The sequence below is a fragment of the Camarhynchus parvulus genome, unplaced genomic scaffold (assembly GCF_901933205.1).
Source record: "Camarhynchus parvulus unplaced genomic scaffold, STF_HiC, whole genome shotgun sequence".
NCBI classification, from domain to species: Eukaryota; Metazoa; Chordata; class Aves; order Passeriformes; family Thraupidae; genus Camarhynchus; species Camarhynchus parvulus.
Window position 1 is genome coordinate 74,826 of NW_022148369.1, and position 23,490 is coordinate 98,315.

At 60.0% G+C, this 23,490-nt stretch overlaps 2 protein-coding genes across 2 annotated transcripts in view; both read left to right on the forward strand.

The window, feature by feature from the left end:
* The window catches only part of GYS1 (glycogen synthase 1), a gene marked incomplete at its 3' end in the record, with an annotated part of 41,134 nt that extends 35,269 nt beyond the window's left edge, over positions 1–5,865 (forward strand). Inside the window, exons 15-17 of the mRNA XM_030970369.1 lie at positions 1,730–1,893; positions 3,503–3,583; positions 5,647–5,865. Coding sequence (XP_030826229.1) covers positions 1,730–1,893; positions 3,503–3,583; positions 5,647–5,865 — 464 coding nt within the window. The remainder of the gene's footprint in view (positions 1–1,729; positions 1,894–3,502; positions 3,584–5,646) is intronic.
* A 2,030-nt stretch (positions 5,866–7,895) lies between these two features.
* Positions 7,896–23,341, forward strand: LOC115916656 (cathepsin D-like). Its single transcript, XM_030970370.1, has 10 exons — positions 7,896–7,924; positions 9,977–10,100; positions 10,594–10,717; positions 11,856–11,974; positions 13,375–13,568; positions 15,811–15,933; positions 18,349–18,487; positions 19,878–19,898; positions 20,118–20,216; positions 23,180–23,341. Exons 1-10 carry the CDS (start codon positions 7,896–7,898, stop codon positions 23,339–23,341), a joined length of 1,134 nt encoding a protein of 377 aa, XP_030826230.1.
* Positions 23,342–23,490: the final 149 nt, after the last annotated feature.

Sequence of the window (23,490 nt, forward strand, 5' to 3'; positions counted from 1 at the left end):
ATCCGAGGGGGACCCCAAAATCTGGGGGGGACCCTGAAATCCGGGGGGGACCCCAAAATCCAGGGAGGGGGACGCTGAAATCTGGGGAGGGACTCCAAAAATCCAGGGGGAAATCCGGGAGGGACCCCCAAAAACCTGGGAGGGACCCCCAAATCCGGGGGACCCCAAAATCTGGGGGGGATCCCGAAATCCGGGGGGAACCCCAAAAATCCAGGGGAAAATCCGGGAGGGGGGCCCAAAATCCAGGAGGAAATCCAGGGGGGGACCCCCAAAACCTGGGAGGGACCCCGAAATCTGGGGGGACCCCAAAATCTGGGGGGGGACCCTGAAATCCGGGGGGGACCCCAAAATCCAGGGAGGGGGACGCTGAAATCTGGGGAGGGACTCCAAAAATCCAAGGGGAAATCCGGGAGGGACCCCCAAAAACCTGGGAGGGACCCCCAAATCCGGGGGGACCCCAAAATCTGGGGGGGATCCCGAAATCCCGGGGGAACCCCAAAACTCCTGGGGGGGAACCCCAAAATCCAGGGGGAAATCCGGGGGGGACCCCGAAAACCTGGGAGGGACCCCCAAATCTGAGGGAGGGGTCACAAAATCCGAGGGGCAGGGGGGGGAATCCAAAATTCTGGGGGGGGGTCCCCAAAAACCTGGGGGGGTCAGTGAATACCTGGGAGGTCCCCATGTCCCCAAGCCCTGGGGGGACCCTGACACCTGTGGGGGTCCCCAACACCTGGGGGGGGTCCCCAACACCTGGGGGGGGGTCACCGGCACCTGTCCCCATGTCCCTCATGGTGTCCCTGTCCCCATGTCCCTGTCCCTGTCCCTGTCCCCTGTCCTTGTCCCTCACACTGTCCCCTGTCCCTGTCCCCCTGTCCCTGTCCCCATGTCCCTCACGGTGTCCCCATATCCCTGTCCCCCTGTCCCTGTCCCCCTGTCCCTGTCCCCCTGTCCCCTGTCCCCCTGTCCCTGTCCCCATGTCCCTGTCCCCTGTCCCCCTGTCCCTGTCCCCATGTCCCTGTCCCCATGTCCCTCATGGTGTCCCTGTCCCCATGTCCCTGTCCCTGTCCCTGTCCCCTGTCCTTGTCCCTCACACTGTGCCCTGTCCCTGTCCCCCTGTCCCTGTCCCCATGTCCCTGTCCCATGTCCCTGTCCCTCATGGTGTCCCCATGTCCCTGCAGGGATCTACATCGTGGAGAGGTGTCCCTGTCCCCATGTCCCTGTCCCCCTGTCCCTGTCCATGTCCCTGTCCTTGTCCCTCATTGTCCCCTGTCCCCTCTCCCCGCAGGGATCTACATCGTGGGGAGGTGGCCCTGTCCCCATGGCCCTGTCCCCATGGCCCTGTCCCCCTGTCCCTCACTGTCCCCTGTCCCCTGTCCCCGCAGGTTTCTCCATTGTGGGGAGGTGTCCCTGTCCCTGTCCCTCATGGTGTCCCTGTCCGCATGTCCCTGTCCCTGTCCCCATGTCCCTCACTGTCCCCTGTCCCCGCAGGGATCTACATCGTGGGGCTGGGGAGGTGTCCCTGTCCCCATGTCCCTGTCCCCTGTCCCTGTCCCCATGTCCCTGTCCCCATGTCCCTGTCCCTGTCCCCATGTCCCTGTCCCCCTGTCCCTGTCCCTCTGTCCCTCATTGTCCCCTGTCCCCTCTCCCCGCAGGGATCTACATCGTGGAGAGGTGGCCCTGTCCCCCTGTCCCTGTCCCTCTGTCCCTCACTGTCCCCATGTCCCCGCAGGGATCTACATCGTGGACCGTCGTTTCCGTGCCCCGGAGGAGTCGTGTGCGCAGCTCACGGCGTTCCTGTACGGCTTCTGCCAGCAGAGCCGGCGGCAGCGCATCGTGCAGCGCAACCGCACCGGGCGCCTGTCCGACCTGCTCGACTGGAAGTACCTGGGCAGGGTGAGACGGGGCCTGGGCGCATCTCAGGGCGTCATTCTGGGGGTCCCAGGAGCATCCATGGGGTCCTGGAGGTCATAAAATGGGTCCTGGAGGTTCTCCTTGGGGGTTTGGGGGCGTCTTCAGGGATTTGGAGGCATCTCAGAGGGTTTGAGGGCATCTCAGGGGGGTTTGGAGGCATCTCAGGGGGGTTTGGAGGTCATCCATGGGGTCCTGGAGGTCATAAAAAGTGTCCTGGAGGTTCTCCTTGGGGGTTTGAGGGCATCTTGTGGGGCTTGGAGGCATCTCAGGGGGGTTTGGAGGTCATCCATGGGGTCCTGGAGGTCAGAAAATGGGTCCTGGAGGTCGTAAAATGGGTTCTGGAGCTTCTCCTTGGGGGTTTGGAGGCATCTCGGGGGTTTGGAGGCATCTTGGAAGGGTTTGGAGGTCATCTATGGGGTCCTGGAGGTCATAAAAAGTGTTCTGGAGGTTCTCCTTGGGGGTTTGAGGGCATCTTGTGGGGCTTGGAGGCATCTCAGGGGGGCTTGGAAGTCATCTGTGGGGTCCTGGAGGTCAGAAAATGGGTCCTGGAGGTCATAAAATGGGTCCTGGAGGTTCTCCTTGGGGGTTTGGGGGCGTCTTCAGGGGTTGGGAGGTATCTCAGGGGGGTTTGGAAGTCATCTGTGGGGTCCTGGAGGTCAGAAAAGGTGTTCTGGAGGTTCTCCTTGGGGGTTTGGAGGTATCTCAGGAGTTTGGAGGCATCTCAGAGGGGTTTGGAGGTCATCTATGGGGTCCTGGAGGTTCTCCTTGGGGGTTTGGAGGCATCTCGGGGGTTCGGAGGCATCTCAGGGGGTTTGGAGGTCATCTATGGGGTCCTGGAGGTCATAAAAAGTGTTCTGGAGGTTCTCCTTGGAGGTTTGGGGGTGTCTTCAGGGATTTGGAAGCATCTCAGAGGGTTTGAGGGCATCTCAGGGGGGTTTGGAGGTCATAACACGGGTCCTGGAGGTCATAAAAAGTGTTCTGGAGGTTCTCCTTGGGGGTTTGAGGGCATCTTGTGGGGTTTGAGGGCATCTCAGAGGGGTTTGGAGGCATCTCAGGGGGCTTGGAGGCATCTCAGAGGGGTTTGGAGGTAATCTATGGGGTCCTGGAGGTCATAAAAGGTGTTCTGGAGGTTCTCCTTGGGGGTTTGGAGGCATCTCAGGGGGGTTTGGAGGAACTCTTTGGGTCTCAGAGGGGTTCCTGGAGGTCCTAGAGACGTTCCTTGGGGGTTTGGAGGCATCTCAGAGGGGTTCGGAGGCATCTCAGAGGGGTTTGGGGGAATCTCAGGGGGGCTTGGGGTCTCTGGGGTTTTTTGGGGGGTCTCTGGAGGATCTCTGGGTGTCTCTGGGAGGTTTTTTTGGGGGGGTCTCTGTGGCGTTTTTTAGGGGGTCTCTGGGGAGGTCTCTGGGGATTTTTTGGGGTGTCTTGGGGGAATTTTGGGGGGGTTTTTGGGGGTTTTTTGGGGTGTCTCTGGGGGGTTTTTTAGAGGATCTCTGGAGGGTTTTTCGGGGAGTTTTTGGGTGGTTTTCTGGGAGGTTTTTGAGGTGTCTCTGGGGGTCTCTGGGGGTCTCCTGACCCCGTCCCCCCTCCCCAGTATTACACCTTTGCCCGGCGCATGGCCCTGGCCAAGGCCTTCCCCGAGAGCTTCACCTACGAACCCCCCGAGGCCGCGGCTGTGAGTGACCCCAAAACCCCCCCCGAGTCACCCCAAACCCCCCTGAGTAACCCCAAAACCCTGAGGGGACCCCAAAACCCCGAGTCACCTCTTTGCCCCCTTTTTCCCCTCTTTTTCCCCTTCTTTTTTCCCTCTTTCCCTCCCCACTCTTCCTCTCTTTTCTCCCCCTTTTATTCCCCTTTCCCCATTTCCCCCCTTTTTTCTTCTTTCCCCCAACTTTTTCCCTTCATTTATTCCCTTTTCCCCCATTTCCCCCCTCATTTATTTCCCATTTTCCCCTTTTTTTTTCCCCTATTTTTCCCCTTTTTTATTCCCCTCTTTTTCCCCTTTTTTATTCCCCTATTTTTCCCCTTTTATTCCTTCCCCCCCCACTTTTTTCCCCTTATTTATTCCCCTTTTACCATCTTTTTCCCCTCTTTTGCCTTCTTTTCCCCCCCTTCTGTTCCCCTTTCCCCTTTTTTTTCCCTTTTTCCCCCCACTTTCTTCCCTCATTTATCCCCCTTTTCCTCCCCTTTTTTCCCTCATTTATTCCCCTTTTCCCCCCCCTTTCTTCCCTCGTTTATTCCCCTTTTTTCCTCCCCCTTTTTCCCCTTTCCCCCCTTCATTTATTCCCCTTTTTTCCTCCCCCTTTTTCCCCTTTCCCCCCTTCATTTATTCCCCTTTCCCCCCTCTTTTATTCACCTTTTTTCCCCTTTCCCCTCTCATTTATTCCCCTTTTTTCCTCCCCCTTTTTTCCCCTTTTTTCCCTCATTTATTCCCCTTTTCCCCCCTCGTTTATTCCCCTTTTCCTCTCTCATTTACTCCTATTTTCTCCCCCCCTTTTTTCCCATTCCCCCCCTCATTTATTCCCCTTTTTCCTCCCCTTTTTTCCCCTTTTCCCCTCTCATTTATTCCCCTTTTCTCCCCCGGTTTTTCCCCTTTTCCCCCCTCATTTATTCCCCTTTTCTCCCCACCTTTTTTCCCCTTTCCCCCCTCTTTTATTCCCCTTTTTTCCCCCTTTCCCACCTCATTTATTCCCCTTTTCCCACCTCATTTATACCCCTTTTTTCCCCTTTCCCCTCTCATTTGTTCCCCTTTTTTCCTCCCCCTTTTTTCCCCTTTTTTCCCCTTTCCCCTCTCATTTATTCCCCTTTTTTCCTCCCCCTTTTTTCCCCCTTTCCCCCTCATTTATTCCCCTTTTCCCACCTCATTTATTCCCCTTTTTTCCCCTTTCCCCTCTCATTTATTCCCCTTTTTCCTCCCCCTTTTTTCCCCTTTTCCCCCCTCATTTATTCCCCTTTTCTCCCCACCTTTTTCCCCTTCCCCCCTCATTTATTCCCCTTTTTTCCCCTTTTCCCCCTCATTTATTCCCCTTTTCCCACCTCATTTATTCCCCTTTTCTCCCCACCTTTTTTCCCCCTCATTTATTCCCCTTTTTTCCCCTTTTCCCCCTCATTTATTCCCCTTTTCCCACCTCATTTATTCCCCTTTTCTCCCCACCTTTTTTCCCCTTCCCCCTCATTTATTCCCCTTTTTTCCCCTTTTCCCCCCTCATTTATTCCCCTTTTCTCCCCACCTTTTTTCCCCTTTCCCCCCTCTTTTATTCCCCTTTTTTCCCCCTTTCCCCCTCATTTATTCCCCTTTTCCCCTCTCATTTATTCCCCTTTTCTCCCCACCTTTTTTCCCCTTCCCCCCTCATTTATTCCCCTTTTTTCCCCTTTTCCCCTCTCATTTATTCCCCTTTTCTCCCCACCTTTTTCCCCTTTCCCCCCTCATTTATTCCCCTTTTTCCTCCCCTTTTTTCCCCTTTCCCCCCTCATTTATTCCCCTTTTCTCCCCCGTTTTTTCCCCTTTTCCCCCCTCATTTATTCCCCTTTTCACCCCACCTTTTTCCCCTTCCCCCCTCATTTATTCCCCTTTTTTCCCCTTTTCCCCTCTCATTTATTCCCCTTTTCTCCCCCCCTTTTTTCCCCTTTTCCCCTCTCATTTCTCCCCCTTTCCCCCCCATCCCCACCCCCTAACCCCAAAATCCCCCCCAAAATCCCCCCAAATTTCCCCCTTTTTTTTTTTTTTTTTTTTTCCAGGGTTTCCGCTACCCCCGCCCCGCCTCGGTCCCGCCCTCCCCGGCTCTGTCGCGATTGTCGAGCCCGCGACACAGCGACGACGAGGACGAGCGCTACGACGAGGAGGAGGAGGCGGCCAAGGACCGCGCCAACATCCGCCGCCCCCGAGCCCCCCCGGGCTGCCCCCCACCCGCAACTGACCCCTCCTCAAATTGGGGACGGGCCCCTCCCCCCACCCTTCCCCCTTTTTTGTTTTTTTTTGGGGGGGGGTTCCCCAAAATTTTCAGTGCCTGGGACCCCCCCCCTCGTTTTTGGCGTTTTGTTGTTTTGTTTTATTTTATTTTATTTTTGGGGTTTTTTTGTGGGGGGGGTCGCCTCCCCCCCCTTCACCTCACACCCCCCCCCCCCTCCCCCCCCCACCCCCATGAGGGTGGGGCCGGGGGGGTCCCGCATCCGTCCGACCCCCCCCCGGCGCAGCGGATTAATAAAGGTGCTTCACAGCCCCCCCCGAGTGAGAGTTTGGGGGGAACCCCGCCCCAAATTATGGGCGGAGTCTGGGGTCACCACACCCCAAAATATGGGCGGAGTCTGGGGTCACCACGCCCCAAATTAGGCGGGGAGTTTGGGGGAACCCCCGCCCCAAAATATGGGCGGAGTCTGGGGTCACCACACCCCAAAATATGGGGGGAGTTTGGGGGGAACCCCGCCCCAAATTAGGGGCAGAGTCTGGGGTCACCACACCCCAAAATATGGGCGGAGTCTGGGGTCACCACACCCCAAAATATGGGCAGAGTTTGGGGTCGCACACCCCAAATTATGGGCAGAGTCTGGGGTAACCACGCCCCAAATTAGGGGGGGAGTTTGGGGGAACCCCCGCCCCAAATTAGGGGCAGAGTCTGGGGTCACCACACCCCAAAATATGGGGGGAGTTTCGGGTCACCACACCCCAAATTCGGGGGGGAGTTTGGGGGGAACCCCGCCCAAAATTATGGGCGGAGTCTGGGGTCACCACACCCCAAAATATGGGAGGAGTTTGGGGTCGCACACCCCAAATTATGGGGGGAGTTTGGGGGGACCCCCACCCCAAAATATGCGCGGAGTCTGGGGTCACCGCACCCCAAAATATGGGCAGAGTTTGGGGTCGCACACCCCAAAATATGGGGGGAGTTTGGGGGGAACCCCGCCCCAAATTAGGGGCAGAGTCTGGGGTCACCACACCCCAAAATATGGGGGGAGTCTGGGGTCACCGCACCCCAAAATATGGGCAGAGTTTGGGGTCGCACACCCCAAATTAGGGGGGGAGTTTGGGGGGACCCCCGCCCAAAATTATGGGGGGAGTTTGGGGTCACAACCCCCCCACCTCAAATTGGGGGGGGAGGTCTCAGTTATGGGGGAATTTTGGGACATCCCCCATTCCAAATTATGGGGCTATTTTGGGGACACATTCCCCCCAAATTATGGGGGGAATTTGGGGTTCCCCCCCCCACCATGAGTTGATTTTGGGGGGCGATTCCCAATTTCGGGGTCATTTTCGGACCCCCCCAAACAGCGACAATTTTGGGACCCCCAAAATTGATTAATTTTAGGGGACCCCCCCACTTTTGAGCCAGTTCAGAGACCCCTCCCCATATTTTGGGTTGATTCCCCACCCCCCAAATTCTGGGGGTCAATTTTACGGTTTCCCCTGTAAAACCACCCCAAAAATTTTTGGGGGGCCCCTCCCAAATTACGGGGTGGTTTTGGGGCCCCCCAGATTCCTGTTTTGGCGGGAATTCCCCGCCCCCCCCCGGATGTGGGGGCGGTTTTGGGGTTCCCGCGCCCCCTGAGTCACCCCCGCCCCCGCCATTACGTCACCTGGGGGGCGTGGCTTTCGCGAGGGAGGCGTGGTCAGCCCATTTATGGTTAATAATGGGCGTGGTTTAAAGGGGGCGCGGTTGCCGGTCATTTTTTTATCAATGAGGGGGCGCGGCCGCCCAGCATATTTTAACCAATGAGAGGCGTGGCTCATGGAGTGGGCGTGGCTTATCAAGCCATATATGGACAGCCTGGGCGTGGCTTCGTAAAGAATCCAACCGAGTGGGCGTGGCTTGTGGGGCTTCCCCATTGCCGGCAATGGAATGGGGCGTGGTTTTCGCGGAGGGGGCGGGGTTTGAGGGGGTTCCCCCGCGCGCGCGGGGCGGGGGGGGGCTCAGAGCGGCCATGGGGGGGCTCGGGGTGCCCAGGGGGGTCCCGCGATCGGGACCCTCCCCCTGATAATGCTGCTGGTGATGATGGCGGCTGGAGCGGGGGCGATGCTGCGGTGAGAGAGAGGGGGGGTCCTGGGGGATTTTGGGGGGTCCTGGGGGATTTTGGGGGGAGTTTGGGGGGTCTCGTATACCTGGGGGGTCCTGGGGGGGTTTGGGGGGTCCTGGGGGAATTTGGGGGGAGTTTGGGGGCAGTTTGGGGGGGTCCTGGTGGTGTTTGGGGGGGTCCTGGGGGGAATTAGGGGGGGTCTCGGATACCTGGGGGTGGATTTGGGGGGTCCTGGGGGAGTTTGGGGGTCCTGGGGGAAATTTCGGGGCGTCGTGGAGGAATCTGGGGAGGTCCCGGATACCTGGGGAGAATTCGAGGGTGTCCTGGAGGAATTTTGGGGGTTCTGGGGGCAATTTCGGGGGGTCCCGGGGGAGTTTGGGGGGGTCCCGGATACCTGGGGGATGGATTTTGGGGGTTCTCTGATACCTGGATGCCTCCAGGTGGATTTTGGGAGGGATTTTTGGGGTTCCTGGATGCCCCAGGTGGATTTTGGGAGGGATTTTTGGGGTTCCCTGTCCCTCCCAGGTGGATTTTGGGAGGGATTTTTGGGGTTCCCGGATGCCCCAGGTGGATTTTGGGGTTCCTGGATGCCCCAGGTGGATTTTGGGAGGGATTTTGGGGGTTCCGGGGTGCCCCAGGTGGATTTTGGGAGGGATTTTTGGGGTTCCCTGTCCCTCCCAGGTGGATTTTGGGAGGGATTTTTGGGGTTCCCGGATGCCCCAGGTGGATTTTGGGAGGGATTTTTGGGGTTCCCGGATGCCCCAGGTGGATTTTGGGGTTCCTGGATGCCCCAGGTGGATTTTGGGAGGGATTTTGGGGGTTCCGGGGTGCCCCAGGTGGATTTTGGGAGGGATTTTTGGGGTTCCCTGTCCCTCCCAGGTGGATTTTGGGGTTCCCGGATGCCCCAGGTGGATTTTGGGAGGGATTTTTGGGGTTCCCGGTCCCTCCCAGGTGGATTTTGGGAGGGATTTTTGGGGTTCCCGGTCCCTCCCAGGTGGATTTTGGGGTTCCCGGATGCCCCAGGTGGATTTTGGGAGGGATTTTTGGGGTTCCCGGTCCCTCCCAGGTGGATTTTGGGGTTCCCGGATGCCCCAGGTGGATTTTGGGAGGGATTTTTGGGGTTCCCGGTCCCTCCCAGGTGGATTTTGGGAGGGATTTTTGGGGTTCCCGGTCCCTCCCAGCCGAGCCCGCGCGGGGGCGGGACCGGTCGGACCCGCTCGGCCCCGGCCCCACCCTCCAGGGCGTGACCCCTCCCGTGACCTCTGACCCCGGGGGTGACCCCAGAATTTAGGGGACACCCCCCCTCCCATTAACCCTTCCAACCGCGAGGGACCCTCTCCTTCATTAATCTCATTCATTAATTAACCCCATTAATTAACCCCATTCAGTCCCCCGCAGTTCCGCGCAGCGCTGGCGGCCCGTCATTAGCATAATTAGCGCCATTAGCTCATTAGGCTCGTTAAGCTCATTAAGCCGTTAACCCTTTCGTGTCCCCGCAGGATCCCCCTGCAGAGGCGGCCCTGGGTGCCCCCAGGTTCCTTCATTAGCATAATTAGCTCATTAGGCTCATTAACCCTTTCGTGTCCCCCGCAGGATCCCCCTGCAGAGGGGGCCCTGGGTGCCCCCCAGGTTCCTTCATTAGCGTAATTAGCTCATTAGGCTCATTAACCCTTTCGTGTCCCCGCAGGATCCCCCTGCAGAGGGGGCCCTGGGTGCCCCCCAGGTTCCTTCATTAGCGTAATTAGCTCATTAGGCTCATTAACCCTTTCGTGTCCCCGCAGGATCCCCCTGCAGAGGCGGCCCTGGGTGCCCCCAGGTTCCTTCATTAGCGTAATTAGCTCATTAGGCTCATTAACCCTTTCGTGTCCCCGCAGGATCCCCTGCAGAGGCGGCCCTGGGTGCCCCCAGGTTCCTTCATTAGCGTAATTAGCTCATTAGGCTCATTAACCCTTTCGTGTCCCCGCAGGATCCCCCTGCAGAGGCGGCCCTGGGTGCCCCCAGGTTCCTTCATTAGCGTAATTAGCTCATTAGGCTCATTAACCCTTTCGTGTCCCCGCAGGATCCCCCTGCAGAGGGGGCCCTGGGTGCCCCCCAAATTCTGGGGGGGGGGCGGGGGCGGCCCCCGCAGCCGCAGTGGGGGAGGGGCGGCGGCGGCGCCCGCGCGGCTGCACAACTACATGGACGTGAGTGGGGGAGGGGCCCTGGGGACACTGGGGGACAATGGGGACATGGGGAACATGGAGGGGCATTGGGGACATTGGGGACATTGGGGACACTGGGGACAGTGGGGACATTGGGGACAGTGGGGACAGTGGGGACACATCGGGGACATTGGGGCACATTGGGGACATTGGGGAGGAGTCACAGGGACTTGGGGACGGGGAGGAGGTGCCATGGGGACATTGGGGACATTGCGGGGGAGTCACAGGGAGGGCCTTGGGGACAGGGGGACAGGGGTGTGACAGTGCCATGGGGGGGGTGTGACAATGACATGGGGACATGGGTGGGCGTTGCAGGGACCTTGGGGACACTGGGGGCGGTCAGAGGGACCTTGGGGACAGGGGACCAGGATGCGACAGCTCCGTGGGGACCCTGTGGTGGCTCCTGGCGCCTTGGTGACACCGTGTGACCCCGGGATGACCCTGTGACCCCGGGGTGACACCGTGACCCCCCCAGGCCCAGTACTACGGCACCATCTCGCTGGGGACCCCCCCCCAGGATTTCCGGGTCATTTTCGACACCGGCTCCGCCGACCTCTGGGTGCCCTCGGCGCGCTGCTGCCTGCTCTACCTGGCCTGCTGTGAGGGGCGGGGCCTAACGGGGCGGGGCCTACCGGGGGCGGGGCTTCGGGAGTGCGCGGGGCATGGCGGGGTGGGGGTTGGGTGTGGGCGGGGTCTAGCAGGGCGTGGTTTGGGTGTGGGCGGGGTCTAGCAGGGTGGAACAAGTGGGGGTTGGGTGGTGGGTGGGGCCCAGTGGGGCGTGGGTTGGGTGTGGGCGGGGCTTAGCATGGTGGAATGGGCGTGGTTTGGGGAGTGGGTGGGGTCGAGCAGGGTGGGACAAGTGTGGGTTGGGTGGTGGGCGGGGCCTAAAGGGGCGTGGTTTGGGTGTGGGCGGGGTCTAGCAGCATGGAACAATTGGGGTTTGGGTGGTGGGCGGGGCCTAGAGGGGCGTGGTTTGGGTGTGGGCGGGGCCTAGCAGGGCGTGGCAGGGTGGGAGTGGTGTGGTTTGGGTTCTGGGCAGGGGGAATGGGTGTGGTTTGTGTGGTGGGTGGAGCCTATAATAGGAGAATGGGCGTGGTTGATGTGGTGGGCGGGGCCTATCAGGGCAGAAAGGGCGCGGTTTCAGTGGTGGGCAGAGCCTGGTCGGGTGTGGCACCATTCAATGGGCGCGGTTTGGGTGGTGGGCGGGGCCTAGAAGGGTGTGGCACAATGAAAAAGAGCGGGTTTGGGGTGATGGGCGTGGTCAGTGGAGTGGGCGTGGTTTGTTAGAGGGGATGGGGCACAGTGGGGCGTGGTCATATAAGTAGGCGTGGTTTAGCATCGGATGGGCGTGGTCTGGGACAGGGTGTGGTTGGGGCGGAGCCTCAAATGCTTTTCCTGGACTGAGGGGGCGGGGCTTGAAGGGGGCGTGCTCTGCGTGAGGTGTGGTGCCTGGGGGTGGGGCCTGTGTGCAGGTGGGTGCTGTGAAATGGGCGTGGTCTGATTGTGTGGGCGTGGTCTGCTCTGGAGTGGGCGTGGTCTGCTCTGGAGTGGGCGTGGTCTGGGTGTGCTATATGGTGAGTAGGCGTGGTCTGATGGGAGTGGGCGTGACCTAATTGGAGTGGGTGTGACCTGAGGGGTAGTGGGCGAGGTCTGATGGGAGCAGGCGTGGTCTATGGGAAGTGGGCGTGATCTGACAGGAGTGGGCGTGGCCTGACGGGAATGGGCGTGTCCCCGCAGGGCTCCACCCCCACTACCAGCCCCTGCTGTCCTGCACCCACCGGGCCAACGGCACGGCCTTCGCCATCAGCTACGGCAGCGGCTCCCTGAGGGGCTTCCTGAGCACCGACACCCTCACGGTGCGCTGGGGAGGGGTCTCGGGGGTCCTGGGGAGGGGTCTCGGGGGTCCCTGGGGGTCCCTGAGCACCGACACCCTCACGGTGCGCTGGGGAGGGGTCTCGGGGGTCCCTGGGGGTCCCTGAGCACCGACACCCTCACGGTGCGCTGGGGAGGGGTCTCGGGGGTCCTGGAGAGGGGTCCCGGGGGTCCTGGGGGTCCCTGGGTGTCCCTGAGCACCGACACCCTCACGGTGCACTGGGGTCCCTGGGGAGGGGTCCCGGGGGTCCCTGGGTGTCCCTGAGCACCGACACCCTCACGGTGCGCTGGGGAGGGGTCTCGGGGGTCCTGGGGAGGGGTCTCGGGGGTCCCTGGGGGTCCCTGGGGGTCCCTGAGCACCGACACCCTCACGGTGCGCTGGGGTCCCTGGGGAGGGGTCCCTGAGCACAGACACGCTCAGGTGGGGGCGTGGCCAATGAGGAGGTAATGAGGGGGTGGGGCTAAAGCAGGCATTTGTCAAGGCCGTGTCACTGTGTCCCTGTCCCCCTGAGGTGTCCAACGTCTCGGTGGCCGTGGCAGTGTCACTGTCCCTGTGTCACTGTCACTGTGTCACCGTCCCTGTGTCACTGTCCCTGTCCCTGTCCCCACACAGATATCCAATGTCTCAGTGGCCATGGCAATGTCACTGTCCCTGTGTCACTGTCCCTGTGTCACTGTCCCTGTGTCACTGTCACTGTGTCACCGTCCCTGTGTCACTGTCCCTGTCCCCACACAGATATCCAACGTTTCAGTGGCCATGGCAATGTCACTGTACCCGTGTCACTGTCCCTGTGTCACTGTCCCTGTGTCACTGTCACTGTGTCCCCGTGTCACTGTCACTGTCCCCACAGGTGTCCAACATCTCAGTTCCCAACCAGACCTCTGCTGAGGCCGTGGCCCTGCCCGGCCTGACGTTCGCGGTCGCGCGTTTCGATGGCGTCCTGGGCCTGGCGTACCCCGGTGTCACTGTGTCCCTGTGTCACCGTCCCCGTGTCACTGTGTTAATGTCACTGTGTCCCCACAGGTGTCCAACATCTCAGTTCCCAACCAGACCTCTGCTGAGGCCGTGGCGCTGCCCGGCCTGACGTTTGCGGTCGCGCATTTCCATGGCGTCCTGGGCCTGGCGCACCCCGGTGTCCCTGTGTCCCTGTGTCACCGTCCCGGTGTCCCTGTGTCCCTGTCCCCATGTTAATGTCACTGTCACTGTCCCCACAGGTCTCCAATGTCTCAGTTCCCAACCAGACATTCGCCGAGGCCGTGGCCCTGCCCGGCCTGACGTTTGCGGTCGCGCGCTTCGATGGCGTCCTGGGCCTGGCGCACCCCGGTGTCCCTGTCACTGTGTCACTGTGTCCCTGTGTTAATGTCACTGTCACTGTCCCCACAGGTCTCCAACGTCTCTGTGCACAACCAGACATTTGCCGAGGCCGTGGCGCTGCCCGGCCTGACGTTTCGCGTCGCTGGCGATGGCGTCCTGGGCCTGGCGTACCCCGGCGCGGCTGCGGGCCCCGCGCCCGTGTTCGACAACATGATGGAGCAGGGGCTGTTCCGCAACAACGTCTTCTCCTTCCACCTGCGCAGGTACGGGGGCGCACCCGGGCACGGCGAGATGCAGCTGGAAGCATCCCTGAAATGGCCCTGAGCACAGCCTGATTGCACCCTAAATGCGGCAAAAATAACGGATAAATATATCCAAAATATCCCCCAAAATACAGCCAAAATAACGTGTAAATATAGCCAAAATATCCCCAAAATACAGCCAAAATAACGTGTAAATATAGCCAAAATATCCCCCAAATACAGCCAAAATAACGGATAAATATAGCCAAAATATCCCCAAAATACAGCCAAAATAACGGATAAATATATCCAAAATATCCTCCAAAATACAGCCAAAATAACGGATGAATATAGCCAAAATATCCCCCAAATACAGTCAAAATAACAGATAAAAGTATCCAAAATATCCCCAAAATACAGCCAAAATAACGGATGAATATATCCAAGATATCCCCAAAATACAGCCAAAATAACGGATAAAAGTATCCAAAATATCCCCCAAATACAGCCAAAATAATGGATAAATATATCCAAAATATCCCCAAAATACAGCCAAAATAACGGATAAATATAGCCAAAATATCCCCCAAATACAGCCAAAATAACGTGTAAATATATCCAAAATATCCCCAAAATACTCCCAAGCTACCCCCAAATACACCCAAACTAAACCCCCAAACTAACCCCAAATACACCCCAAATACTCCCAAACTAACCCCCAAATAAAGCCAAAATAACCCCAAATACACCCAAACTAACCCCAAATACAGCCCAAACACTCCCAAACTAACCCCAAAACACACTCAAACTAACCCCCAGGCTAACCCCAAATCCACCCAAACTAGCCCCAAATACACCCAAAATATCCCCCAAATACTCCCAAACTAACCCCAAATCCCCTCTGGGACCCCAAATTCCTCCTGAAATCCCCTGTGGGACCCCCAAATCCCCCGTGGGACCCCAAATCTTCCCTGAAATCCCCCCTGGGACCCCCAAATCCCCTGTGGGACCCCCTCAAATCCCCTCTGGGACCCCCAAATCCCCTATGGGACCCCCAAACCCCCTCTGGGACCCCCAAATCCCCTCTGGGACCCCCTCAAATCCCCTCTGGGACCCCCAAATCCCCCGTGGGACCCCAAATTCCTCCTGAAATCCCCTGTGGGACCCCCAAATCCCCTGTGGGACCCCCTCAAATCCCCCGTGGGACCCCCTCAAATCCCCCTGGGACCCCCAAATCCCCTGTGGGACCCCAAATTCCTCCTGAAATCCCCTGTGGGACCCCCAAATCCCCTGTGGGACCCCCTCAAATCCCCTGTGGGACCCCCAAATCCCCTGTGGGACCCCAAATTCTCCCTGAAATCCCCTCTGGGACCCCCAAATCCCCGTGGGACCCCCTCAAATCCCCTGTGGGACCCCCAAATCCCCTCTGGGACCCCCCAAATCCCCCGTGGGACCCCCTCAAATCCCCTCTGGGACCCCCTCAAATCCCCCGTGGGACCCCCTCAAATCCCCTCTGGGACCCCCAAATCCCCCATGGGACCCTCAAATCCCCTCTGGGACCCCCAAATCCCCCGTGGGACCCCCTCAAATCCCCTCTGGGACCCCCCAAATCCCTCTGGGACCCCCAAATCCCCCGTGGGACCCCTCAAATCCCCTCTGGGACCCCCAAATCCCCTCTGGGACCCCAAATCCTCCCTGAAATCCCCCCTGGGACCCCCAAATCCCCCGTGGGACCCCCTCAGATCCCCTCTGGGATCCCCAAATCCCCTGTGGGACCCCCTCAAATCCCCCGTGAGACCCCCAAATCCCCTCTGGGACCCCCTCAAATCCCCTCTGGGACCCCCAAATCCCCCGTGGGACCCCAAATTCCTCCTGAAATCCCCCCTGGGACCCCCAAATCCCCCATGGGACCCCCTCAAATCCCCTCTGGGACCCCCAAATCCCCGTGGGACCCCCTCAAATCCCCTCTGGGACCCCCAAATCCCCTCTGGGACCCCAAATTCCTCCTGAAATCCCCTCTGGGACCCCCAAATCCCCTGTGGGACCCCCTCAAATCCCCCTGGGACCCCCAAATCCCCTCTGGGACCCCAAATCCCCCCATGGGACCCCTCAAATCCCCCTGGGACCCCCAAATCCCCTCTGGGACCCCCAAATCCCCCATGGGACCCCCTCAAATCCCCTCTGGGACCCCCAAATCCCCTCTGGGACCCCCAAATCCCCCGTGGGACCCCGCTGACGCCCCCCGCTCTCCCCTGGGGCGCAGTGGGGCGTCGGAGGGCGACGGGGGGGAGCTGCTTTTGGGGGGCATCGACGAGGGACAGTTCGAGGGACCCCTGCACTACATCCCCGTGTCCCGCAAGAGCTACTGGCAGGTGCACATGGACAGGTGAGACACCCCAAAAAACACCCCTGATCCCCCAAAAACACACCCCGAAATTCCCCCCAAAAATCCCCCCAAAAATACCCACAGATCCCCCCAAAATCCACCCCAAAAATACCCACAGATACCCACAAATTCCCCACAAAAATACCCACAGATCCCCCAAAAATACACCCCGAAATTCCCCCAAAAATGCCCCAAAAATACCCACAGATCCCCCCAAAATCCACCCCAAAATACCCACAGATCCCCCAAAATCCACCCCAAAATACCCACAGATCCCCCAAAAATACACCCCGAAATTCCCCCAAAAATGCCCCAAAAATACCCACAGATCCCCCCAAAATCCACCCCAAAAATACCCACAGATCCCCCCAAAATCCACCCCAAAATACCCACAGATCCCCCCAAAAATACACCCCGAAATTCCCCCAAAAATGCCCCAAAAATACCCACAGATCCCCCCAAAATCCACCCCAAAAATACCCACAGATCCCCCAAAATCCACCCCAAAATACCCACAGACCCCCCAAAATACACCCCGAAATTCCCCCAAAAATGCCCCCAAAAATACCCACAGATCCCCCCAAAATCCACCCCAAAAATACCCACAGATCCCCCCAAAATGCACCCCAAAAATACCCACAGATCCCCCCAAAATCCACCCAAAAATCCCTCCAAAAATGCCCACAGATCCCCCCAAAATTCCCCCAAAAATACCCCCAAAAATACCCACAGATCTCCCCAAAATCCACTCACAAATTTCCCTCCAAAAATGCCCCCCAAATCTCCCCAAAAATACCCACACATCCCCCCCAAAATCCACCCACAAATCCCCCCAAAAAATGCCCCCAGATCCCTCCAAAACCCACCCACAAATTCCCACAGATCCCCCCAAAATCCCACCCCAAATCTCCCCCAAAATTTCCCCAAAAATACCCTCAGATCCCCCCAAAATCCCCCCAAGACCCCCCCAAATCCCTCCTGAACCCTCCCAAAATCCCTGCCTAAATTCCCCCAAAAAATTCCCCCAAACACCCCCAAAATCCCACCCCAAATAGCCTCAACATCCCCCCCGAATTCCCCAAGACCCCCCCAAATGCCCCAGACCCCCCCAAATGCCCCCAAACCCCCCCAAATGCCCCCTGACCCTCTGTAACTGCCCCCAAACCCCCCCAACTGCCCCCAAACCCCCCTAACTGCCCCCAAACCCCCTCAAACTGCCCCCAAACCCCCCAAACTGCCCCCAAAACCCCCTCTAACAGCTCCTAACTGCCCCCAAACCCCCTCTAACTGCCCCTAAAAGCCCCCAAACCTCCCCAAACTGCCCCCAAACCCCCCCAATCTGCCCCCAAACCCCCCCAATCTGCCATGAAACCCCTCTAACTGCCCCCAAACCCCCTCGAACTGCTCCTAACTGCCCCCAAACCCCCTCAAATGCCCCCAAACTGCCCCCAAACTGCCTCCAAACCCCCCAACTGCCCTCTGCCCCCCCTCTAACTGCCCCCAAACCCCCCCCAAACTGCCCCCAAACCCCTCTAACTGCTCCTAAATGCCCCCAAACCCCCTCAAATGCCCCCAAACCCCCCCAAACTGCCCCCAAACCCCCCCAATCTGCCTTGAAACCCCTCTAACTGCCCCCAAACCCTCTAGAACTGCCCCTAAACGCCCCCAAACCCCCTCTAACCGCCCCTAAATGCCCCCAACCCCCCAACTGCCCCCTACACCCCCAAACTGCCCCCCAAACCCCTCTAACTGCCCCTAAAAGCCCCCAAACCCCCTCAAACTGCCCCCCAAACCCCCAATCTGCCCCAAAACCCTTCTAACTGCCCCCAAACCTCCCTAAATGCCCCCAGACCCCCAAACTGCCTCCAAACCCCCCCAACTGCCCTCTGCCCCCCCTCAAATGCCCCCAAACCCCCCAAACTGCCCCCAAACCCCCCAATCTGCCTCAAAACCCCTCTAACTGCCCCCAAACCCTCTAACTGCTCCTAAATGCCCCCAAACCCCCTAACTGCCCCCAAACTGCCCCCAGACCCCCCTCTAACTGCCCCCAAACCCCCCAAACTGCCCCCACACCCCCCAAACTGCCCCCCAACCCCCCCAATCTGCCATGAAACCCCTCTAACTGCCCCCAAACCCCCTCTAACAGCTCCTAACTGCCCCCAAACCCCCTCTAACTGCCCCTAACTGCCCCCCAAACCCCTCGAACTGCCCCTAAATGCCACCAGACCCCCTCTCTAACTGCCCCTAACTGCCCCTACACCGCCCTCTAACTGCCCCCACACGCCCCCGTAACTGCCCCTAACTGCCCCCAAACCCCCAAACTGCCCCCACACGCCCCCGTGCGCTGCCCCTAACTGCCCTCAAACCCCCAAACTGCCCCCACTCCCCCCCGTAACTGCCCCGTGCCCCCCCCAGGCTGTCGGTGGGGGCCCCGGGGGCCGCGGGCTGCCGGACCCGCTGTGTGGGGGGGCTGCGCGCCATCGTGGACACGGGCACGTTGCTCATCACCGGGCCCGCCGCCGACGTGGCCGCGCTGCACCGGGCGCTGGGCGGCGCCCGCGCCTGGGCGGGCAGGTGCGGAGCCCCCGAGAGCCCGAAATGCTGCGCGGGGGCGCTGGGGGTCCCTGGGTGTCCCTGGGTGTCCCTGGGTGTGCCCGGGTGTGCCTGGGTGTCACTGAGTGTGCCCGAGTGTCACTGAGTGTCCCTGAGTGTCCCCGAATGTCCCTGAGTGTGCCTGGGTGTGCCTGAGTGTCCCCGAATGTCACTGAGTGTGCCTGGGTGTCCCTGGGTGTCCCCGAATGTCCCCGAATGTCCCTGAGTGTCCCCGAATGTCACTGAGTGTGCCTGGGTGTCCCCGAATGTCACTGGGTGTCCCTGAGTGTCCCCGAATGTCGCTGAGTGTCCCCGAATGTCACTGAGTGTGCCTGGGTGTGCCTGAGTGTCCCTGAGTGTCCCTGAGTGTGTCCCTGAGTGTGCCTGGGTGTCCCCGAATGTCCCTGAGTGTCCCTGAGTGTCCCTGAATGTCACTGAGTGTCGCCGAGTGTCCCCGAGTGTCCCTGGGTGTCCCTGTGTGTCCCCGAGTGGCCCTGAGTGTCCCCGAATGTCCCTGGGTGTCCCTGGGTGTCCCCTGGGTGTCACTGAGTGTCCCCGAATGTCCCTGAGTGTGCCCGGGTGTCACTGGGTGTCCCTGTGTGTCCCCGAATGTCCCTGAGTGTCCCTGGGTGTCCCCTGGGTGTCACTGAGTGTGCCTGGGTGTGCCTGGGTGTGCCCGAGTGTCACTGAGTGTCCCTGGGTGTCACTGAGTGTGCCTGGGTGTGCCTGGGTGTCACTGAGTGTGCCTGGGTGTGCCTGAGTGTGCCTGGGTGTCCCCAAATGTCACTGGGTGTCCCTGAGTGTCCCCGAATGTCACTGAGTGTCCCCTGGGTGTCCCCGGGTATCACTGAGTGTGCTTGGGTGTTCCCTGGGTGTGCCTGGGTGTGCCTGGGTGTCGCTGAGTGTGCCCGAGTGTCACTGAGTGTGCCTGAGTGTCCCCGAATGTCCCTGAGTGTCGCCGAGTGTCCCTGAGTGTCCCTGGGTGTCCCCGAGTGGCCCTGAGTGTCCCCCCGGGTCCCCTTTGGGTGGGGGGCATTGGGGGTCCCTGAGTGTCCCCTGAGTGTCCCTGGGTGTCCCTGAGTGTCCCTGAGTGTCCCCTGTGAGCCCCCAAAACACCTGAGTGGGGGTCCCTGAGTGTCCTTGGGGGTGGGTGACACGCAGGGTGTCCCCAGTGTCCCCTGTGGGTGGGGGTCCCAGGGTGTCCCCAGTGTCCCCTGAGTGTGGGGGTCCCAGGGTGTCCCTGGTGTCCCCTGTGGGTGGGGGTCCCAGAGTGTCCCCAGTGTCCCCTGTGGGTGACACCCAGGGTGTCCCCAGTGTCCCCTGTGGGTGGGTGACACCCAGGGTGTCCCCAGTGTCCCCTGTGGGTGGGGGCGGTGTCCTGACCCGTGTCCCCTCCCCAGTACGTGCTGGACTGTGACAAGGTCCCAGTGTCCCCTGTGGGTGGGTGACACCCAGGGTGTCCCCAGTGTCCCCTGTGGGTGGGTGACACCCAGGGGGTCCCCAGTGTCCCCTGTGGGTGGGTGACGCCCAGGGTGTCCCCAGTGTCCCCTGAGTGTGTGGGGGCGGTGTCCTGACCCGTGTCCCCCCCCCAGTACGTGCTGGACTGTGACAAGGTCCCGTCCCTGCCCAACGTCACCTTCGTGCTGGCCGGGAAGGAGTTCACGCTCAGCCCCCAGCACTACGTGCTCCAGGTGGGACCTGTCACCGCTGTCACCTGTGTCACCTGTGTCACCTGTGTGTCACCTGTGTCACCTGTGTCACCCTCTGTGTCACCTGTGTCATCTCTGTGTAACCTCTGTGTCACCTCCGTGTCACCTGTGTCACCTGTGTGTCACCTGTGTGTCACCTGTGTCACCTGTGTGTCACCTGTGTCACCTGTGTCACCCTCTGTGTCACCTGTGTCATCTCTGTGTAACCTCTGTGTCACCTGTGTGTCACCTGTGTCACCTGTGTCACCCTCTGTGTCACCTGTGTCACCTGTGTCACCCTCTGTGTCACCGCTGTCACTGCTGTGTCACTTGTGTGTCACCTGTGTCACCTCTGTGTCACCTCTGTGTCACCCCTGTCACCCCTATGTCAACTCTGTGTCACCTGTGTCACCTGTGTGTCACCTCTGTGTCACCTGTGTCACCTGTGTCACCTCTGTGTCATCTCTGTGTAACCTGTGTGTCACCTCCGTGTCACCTGTGTCATCTCTGTGTCACCTGTGTCACCTGTGTGTCACCTGTGTGTCACCTCCGTGTCACCTGTGTCATCTCTGTGTCACCTGTGTCACCTGTGTCACCTGTGTGTCACCTCCGTGTCACCTGTGTCACCTGTGTGTCACCTGTGTCACCTGTGTCACCCTCTGTGTCACCTGTGTCATCTCTGTGTAACCTCTGTGTCACCTGTGTGTCACCTGTGTCACCTGTGTCACCCTCTGTGTCACCGCTGTCACTGCTGTGTCACCTGTGTCACCTGTGTCACCTGTGTGTCACCTGTGTCACCTGTGTCACCCTCTGTGTCACCGCTGTCACTGCTGTGTCACTTGTGTGTCACCTGTGTCACCTGTGTGTCACCTCTGTGTCACCTGTGTCACCTCTGTGTCACCCCTGTCACCCCTGTGTCACCTGTGTCATCTCTGTGCAACCTCTGTGTCACCTGTGTCACCTGTGTCACCCTCTGTGTCACCGCTGTCACTGCTGTGTCACCTGTGGGTCACCTGTGGGTCACCTGTGTGTCACCTGTGTGTCACCTGTGTCACCTGTGTGTCACCTCTGTGTCACCCCTGTCACCCCTATGTCAACTCTGTGTCACCTGTGTCACCTGTGTGTCATCTCTGTGTCACCTGTGTCACCTGTGTGTCACCTGTGTCACCCTCTGTGTCACCTCTGTGACACCCCTGTCACCCTCCATGTCACCCTGTGTGTCACCCCTGTCACCTCTGTGTAACCTCTGTGTCACCTGTGTCACCTGTGTGTCACCTCTATGTCACCCCGGTCACCTGTGTCACCTGTGTCACCTCTGTGTCGCCTCTGTGTCACCTGTGTCACCTGTGTGTCACCTCTATGTCACCTCTGTGTCACCCCTGTCCCATTTTCCCTCCAAGTCCCCCTGAGTCCCCCCCGTCCTGGATGTCCCCACCTCCGTCCCCACCCCTGTCCCCAAGACCCCCTTCCTGTCCCCATCCCTGTCCCCGTCTTTTGTCCCCTTGTCCTCATGTCCCTGTCCCCACATCCCCATCCCTACCTTCATCCCTGTCCCCATGTCCCCATGTCCCTGATGTCCCCATCCCCAGCTCCCCACCCTCCTCCTTGTCCCCATCCTTGTCCCCATGTCCCCAAGTCCGCCTGTCCCTCATGTCCCCATTCCCATGTCCCCACCCTCCTCCTTGTCCCCCTGTCCCCAGGTTTGTCCCCAATTTCCCAACTTTGTCCCCATGTCCCCACGTCCCCCTGTCCCTCATGTCCCCGCCCCCCTCCTTGTCCCCTTGTCACCCCCTCATGCTGTCCCCATGTCCCCAAATCCCCCTGTCCCTCATGTCCCCAATTCCATGTCCCCACCCCCCTCCTTGTCCCCTTGTCACCCCCTCACGCCGTCCCCATGTCCCCAAATCCCTCTGTCCCTCATGTCCCCACCCTTCTCCTTGTCACCCCCTCACGCCGTCCCCATGTCCCCACGTCCCCCTGTCCCTCATGTCCCCACGCCCCTCCTTGTCCCCTTGTCACCCCCCTCACACCGTCCCCATGTCCCCAAATCCCTCTGTCCCTCATGTCCCCACCCCCCTCCTTGTCCCCTTGTCACCCTCTCATGCTGTCCCCATGTCCCCAAATCCCTCTGTCCCTCATGTCCCCATCCCCAGCTCCCCGCCCTTGTCACCCCTTGTCACCCGTGGTGTCCCTGTCCCCGCAGGTGTCCCCGCAGGTGTCCCCCACATGTGTCACCCTGTGCCGTGTCCCTGTCCCCGCAGGTGTCCCTGCAGGTGTCCCCCACATGTGTCACCCGTGGTGTCCCTGTCCCCGCAGGTGTCCCCCACGTGCATCAGCGGTTTCATGGCCCTGGATGTCACATGTGTCACCCGTGGTGTCCCTGTCCCCGCAGGTGTCCCCGCAGGTGTCCCCCACATGTGTCACCCATGGTGTCCCTGTCCCCGCAGATGTCCCCCACGTGCGTCAGCGGTTTCATGGCCCTGGATGTCACATGTGTCACCCGTGGTGTCCCTGTCCCCGCAGATGTCCCCCACGTGCGTCAGCGGTTTCATGGCCCTGGATGTCACATGTGTCACCCTGTGCCGTGTCCCTGGCCCCGCAGGTGTCCCCCACGTGCGTCAGCGGTTTCATGGCCCTGGATGTCACGTGTGTCACCCTGTGCCGTGTCCCTGTCCCCGCAGGTGTCCCAGTGGGGGTCCCCCACGTGCATCAGCGGTTTCATGGCCCTGGATGTCACATGTGTCACCCTGTGCCGTGTCCCTGTCCCCGCAGGTGTCCCCGCAGGTGTCCCCCACATGTGTCACCCTGTGCTGTGTCCCTGTCCCCGCAGGTGTCCCTGCGGGTGTCCCCCACATGTGTCACCCTGTCCCCGCAGGTGTCCCAGTGGGGGTCCCCCACGTGCGTCAGCGGTTTCATGGCCCTGGATGTCACGTGTGTCACCCTGTGCCGTGTCCCTGTCCCCGCAGGTGTCCCAGTGGGGGTCCCCCACGTGCGTCAGCGGTTTCATGGCCCTGGATGTCCCCCCTCCCTCGGGACCCCTCTGGATCCTCGGGGACGTTTTCCTGGCCCGCTACTACTCCGTGTTCGACCGCGACCGCGACCGCGTGGGGCTGGCACCCAGCAAGTGACACCTGGGGACGCCTTGGGGACACCCAGACACCTGGGACCACCCTCGGACCACCCTCGGACCACCCTGGGAGCTCCTCTGGATGATTGGGACGCCCTGGGGACACCTTGGAACCGCCCTGGGGACACCTGGGGACACCTCGGGATGATT

Coding starts and splice junctions, on each gene's coding strand:
- LOC115916656 (XM_030970370.1), top strand. CDS start 7,896: ATGGCGGCTGGAGCGGGGGCGATGCTGCG. Junction 10,718..11,855: donor CCTGCTCTACCTGGCCTGCT/GTGAGGGGCGGG, acceptor GTGTCCCCGCAG/GGCTCCACCCCCACTACCAG. Junction 15,934..18,348: donor TGGCAGGTGCACATGGACAG/GTGAGACACCCC, acceptor TGCCCCCCCCAG/GCTGTCGGTGGGGGCCCCGG.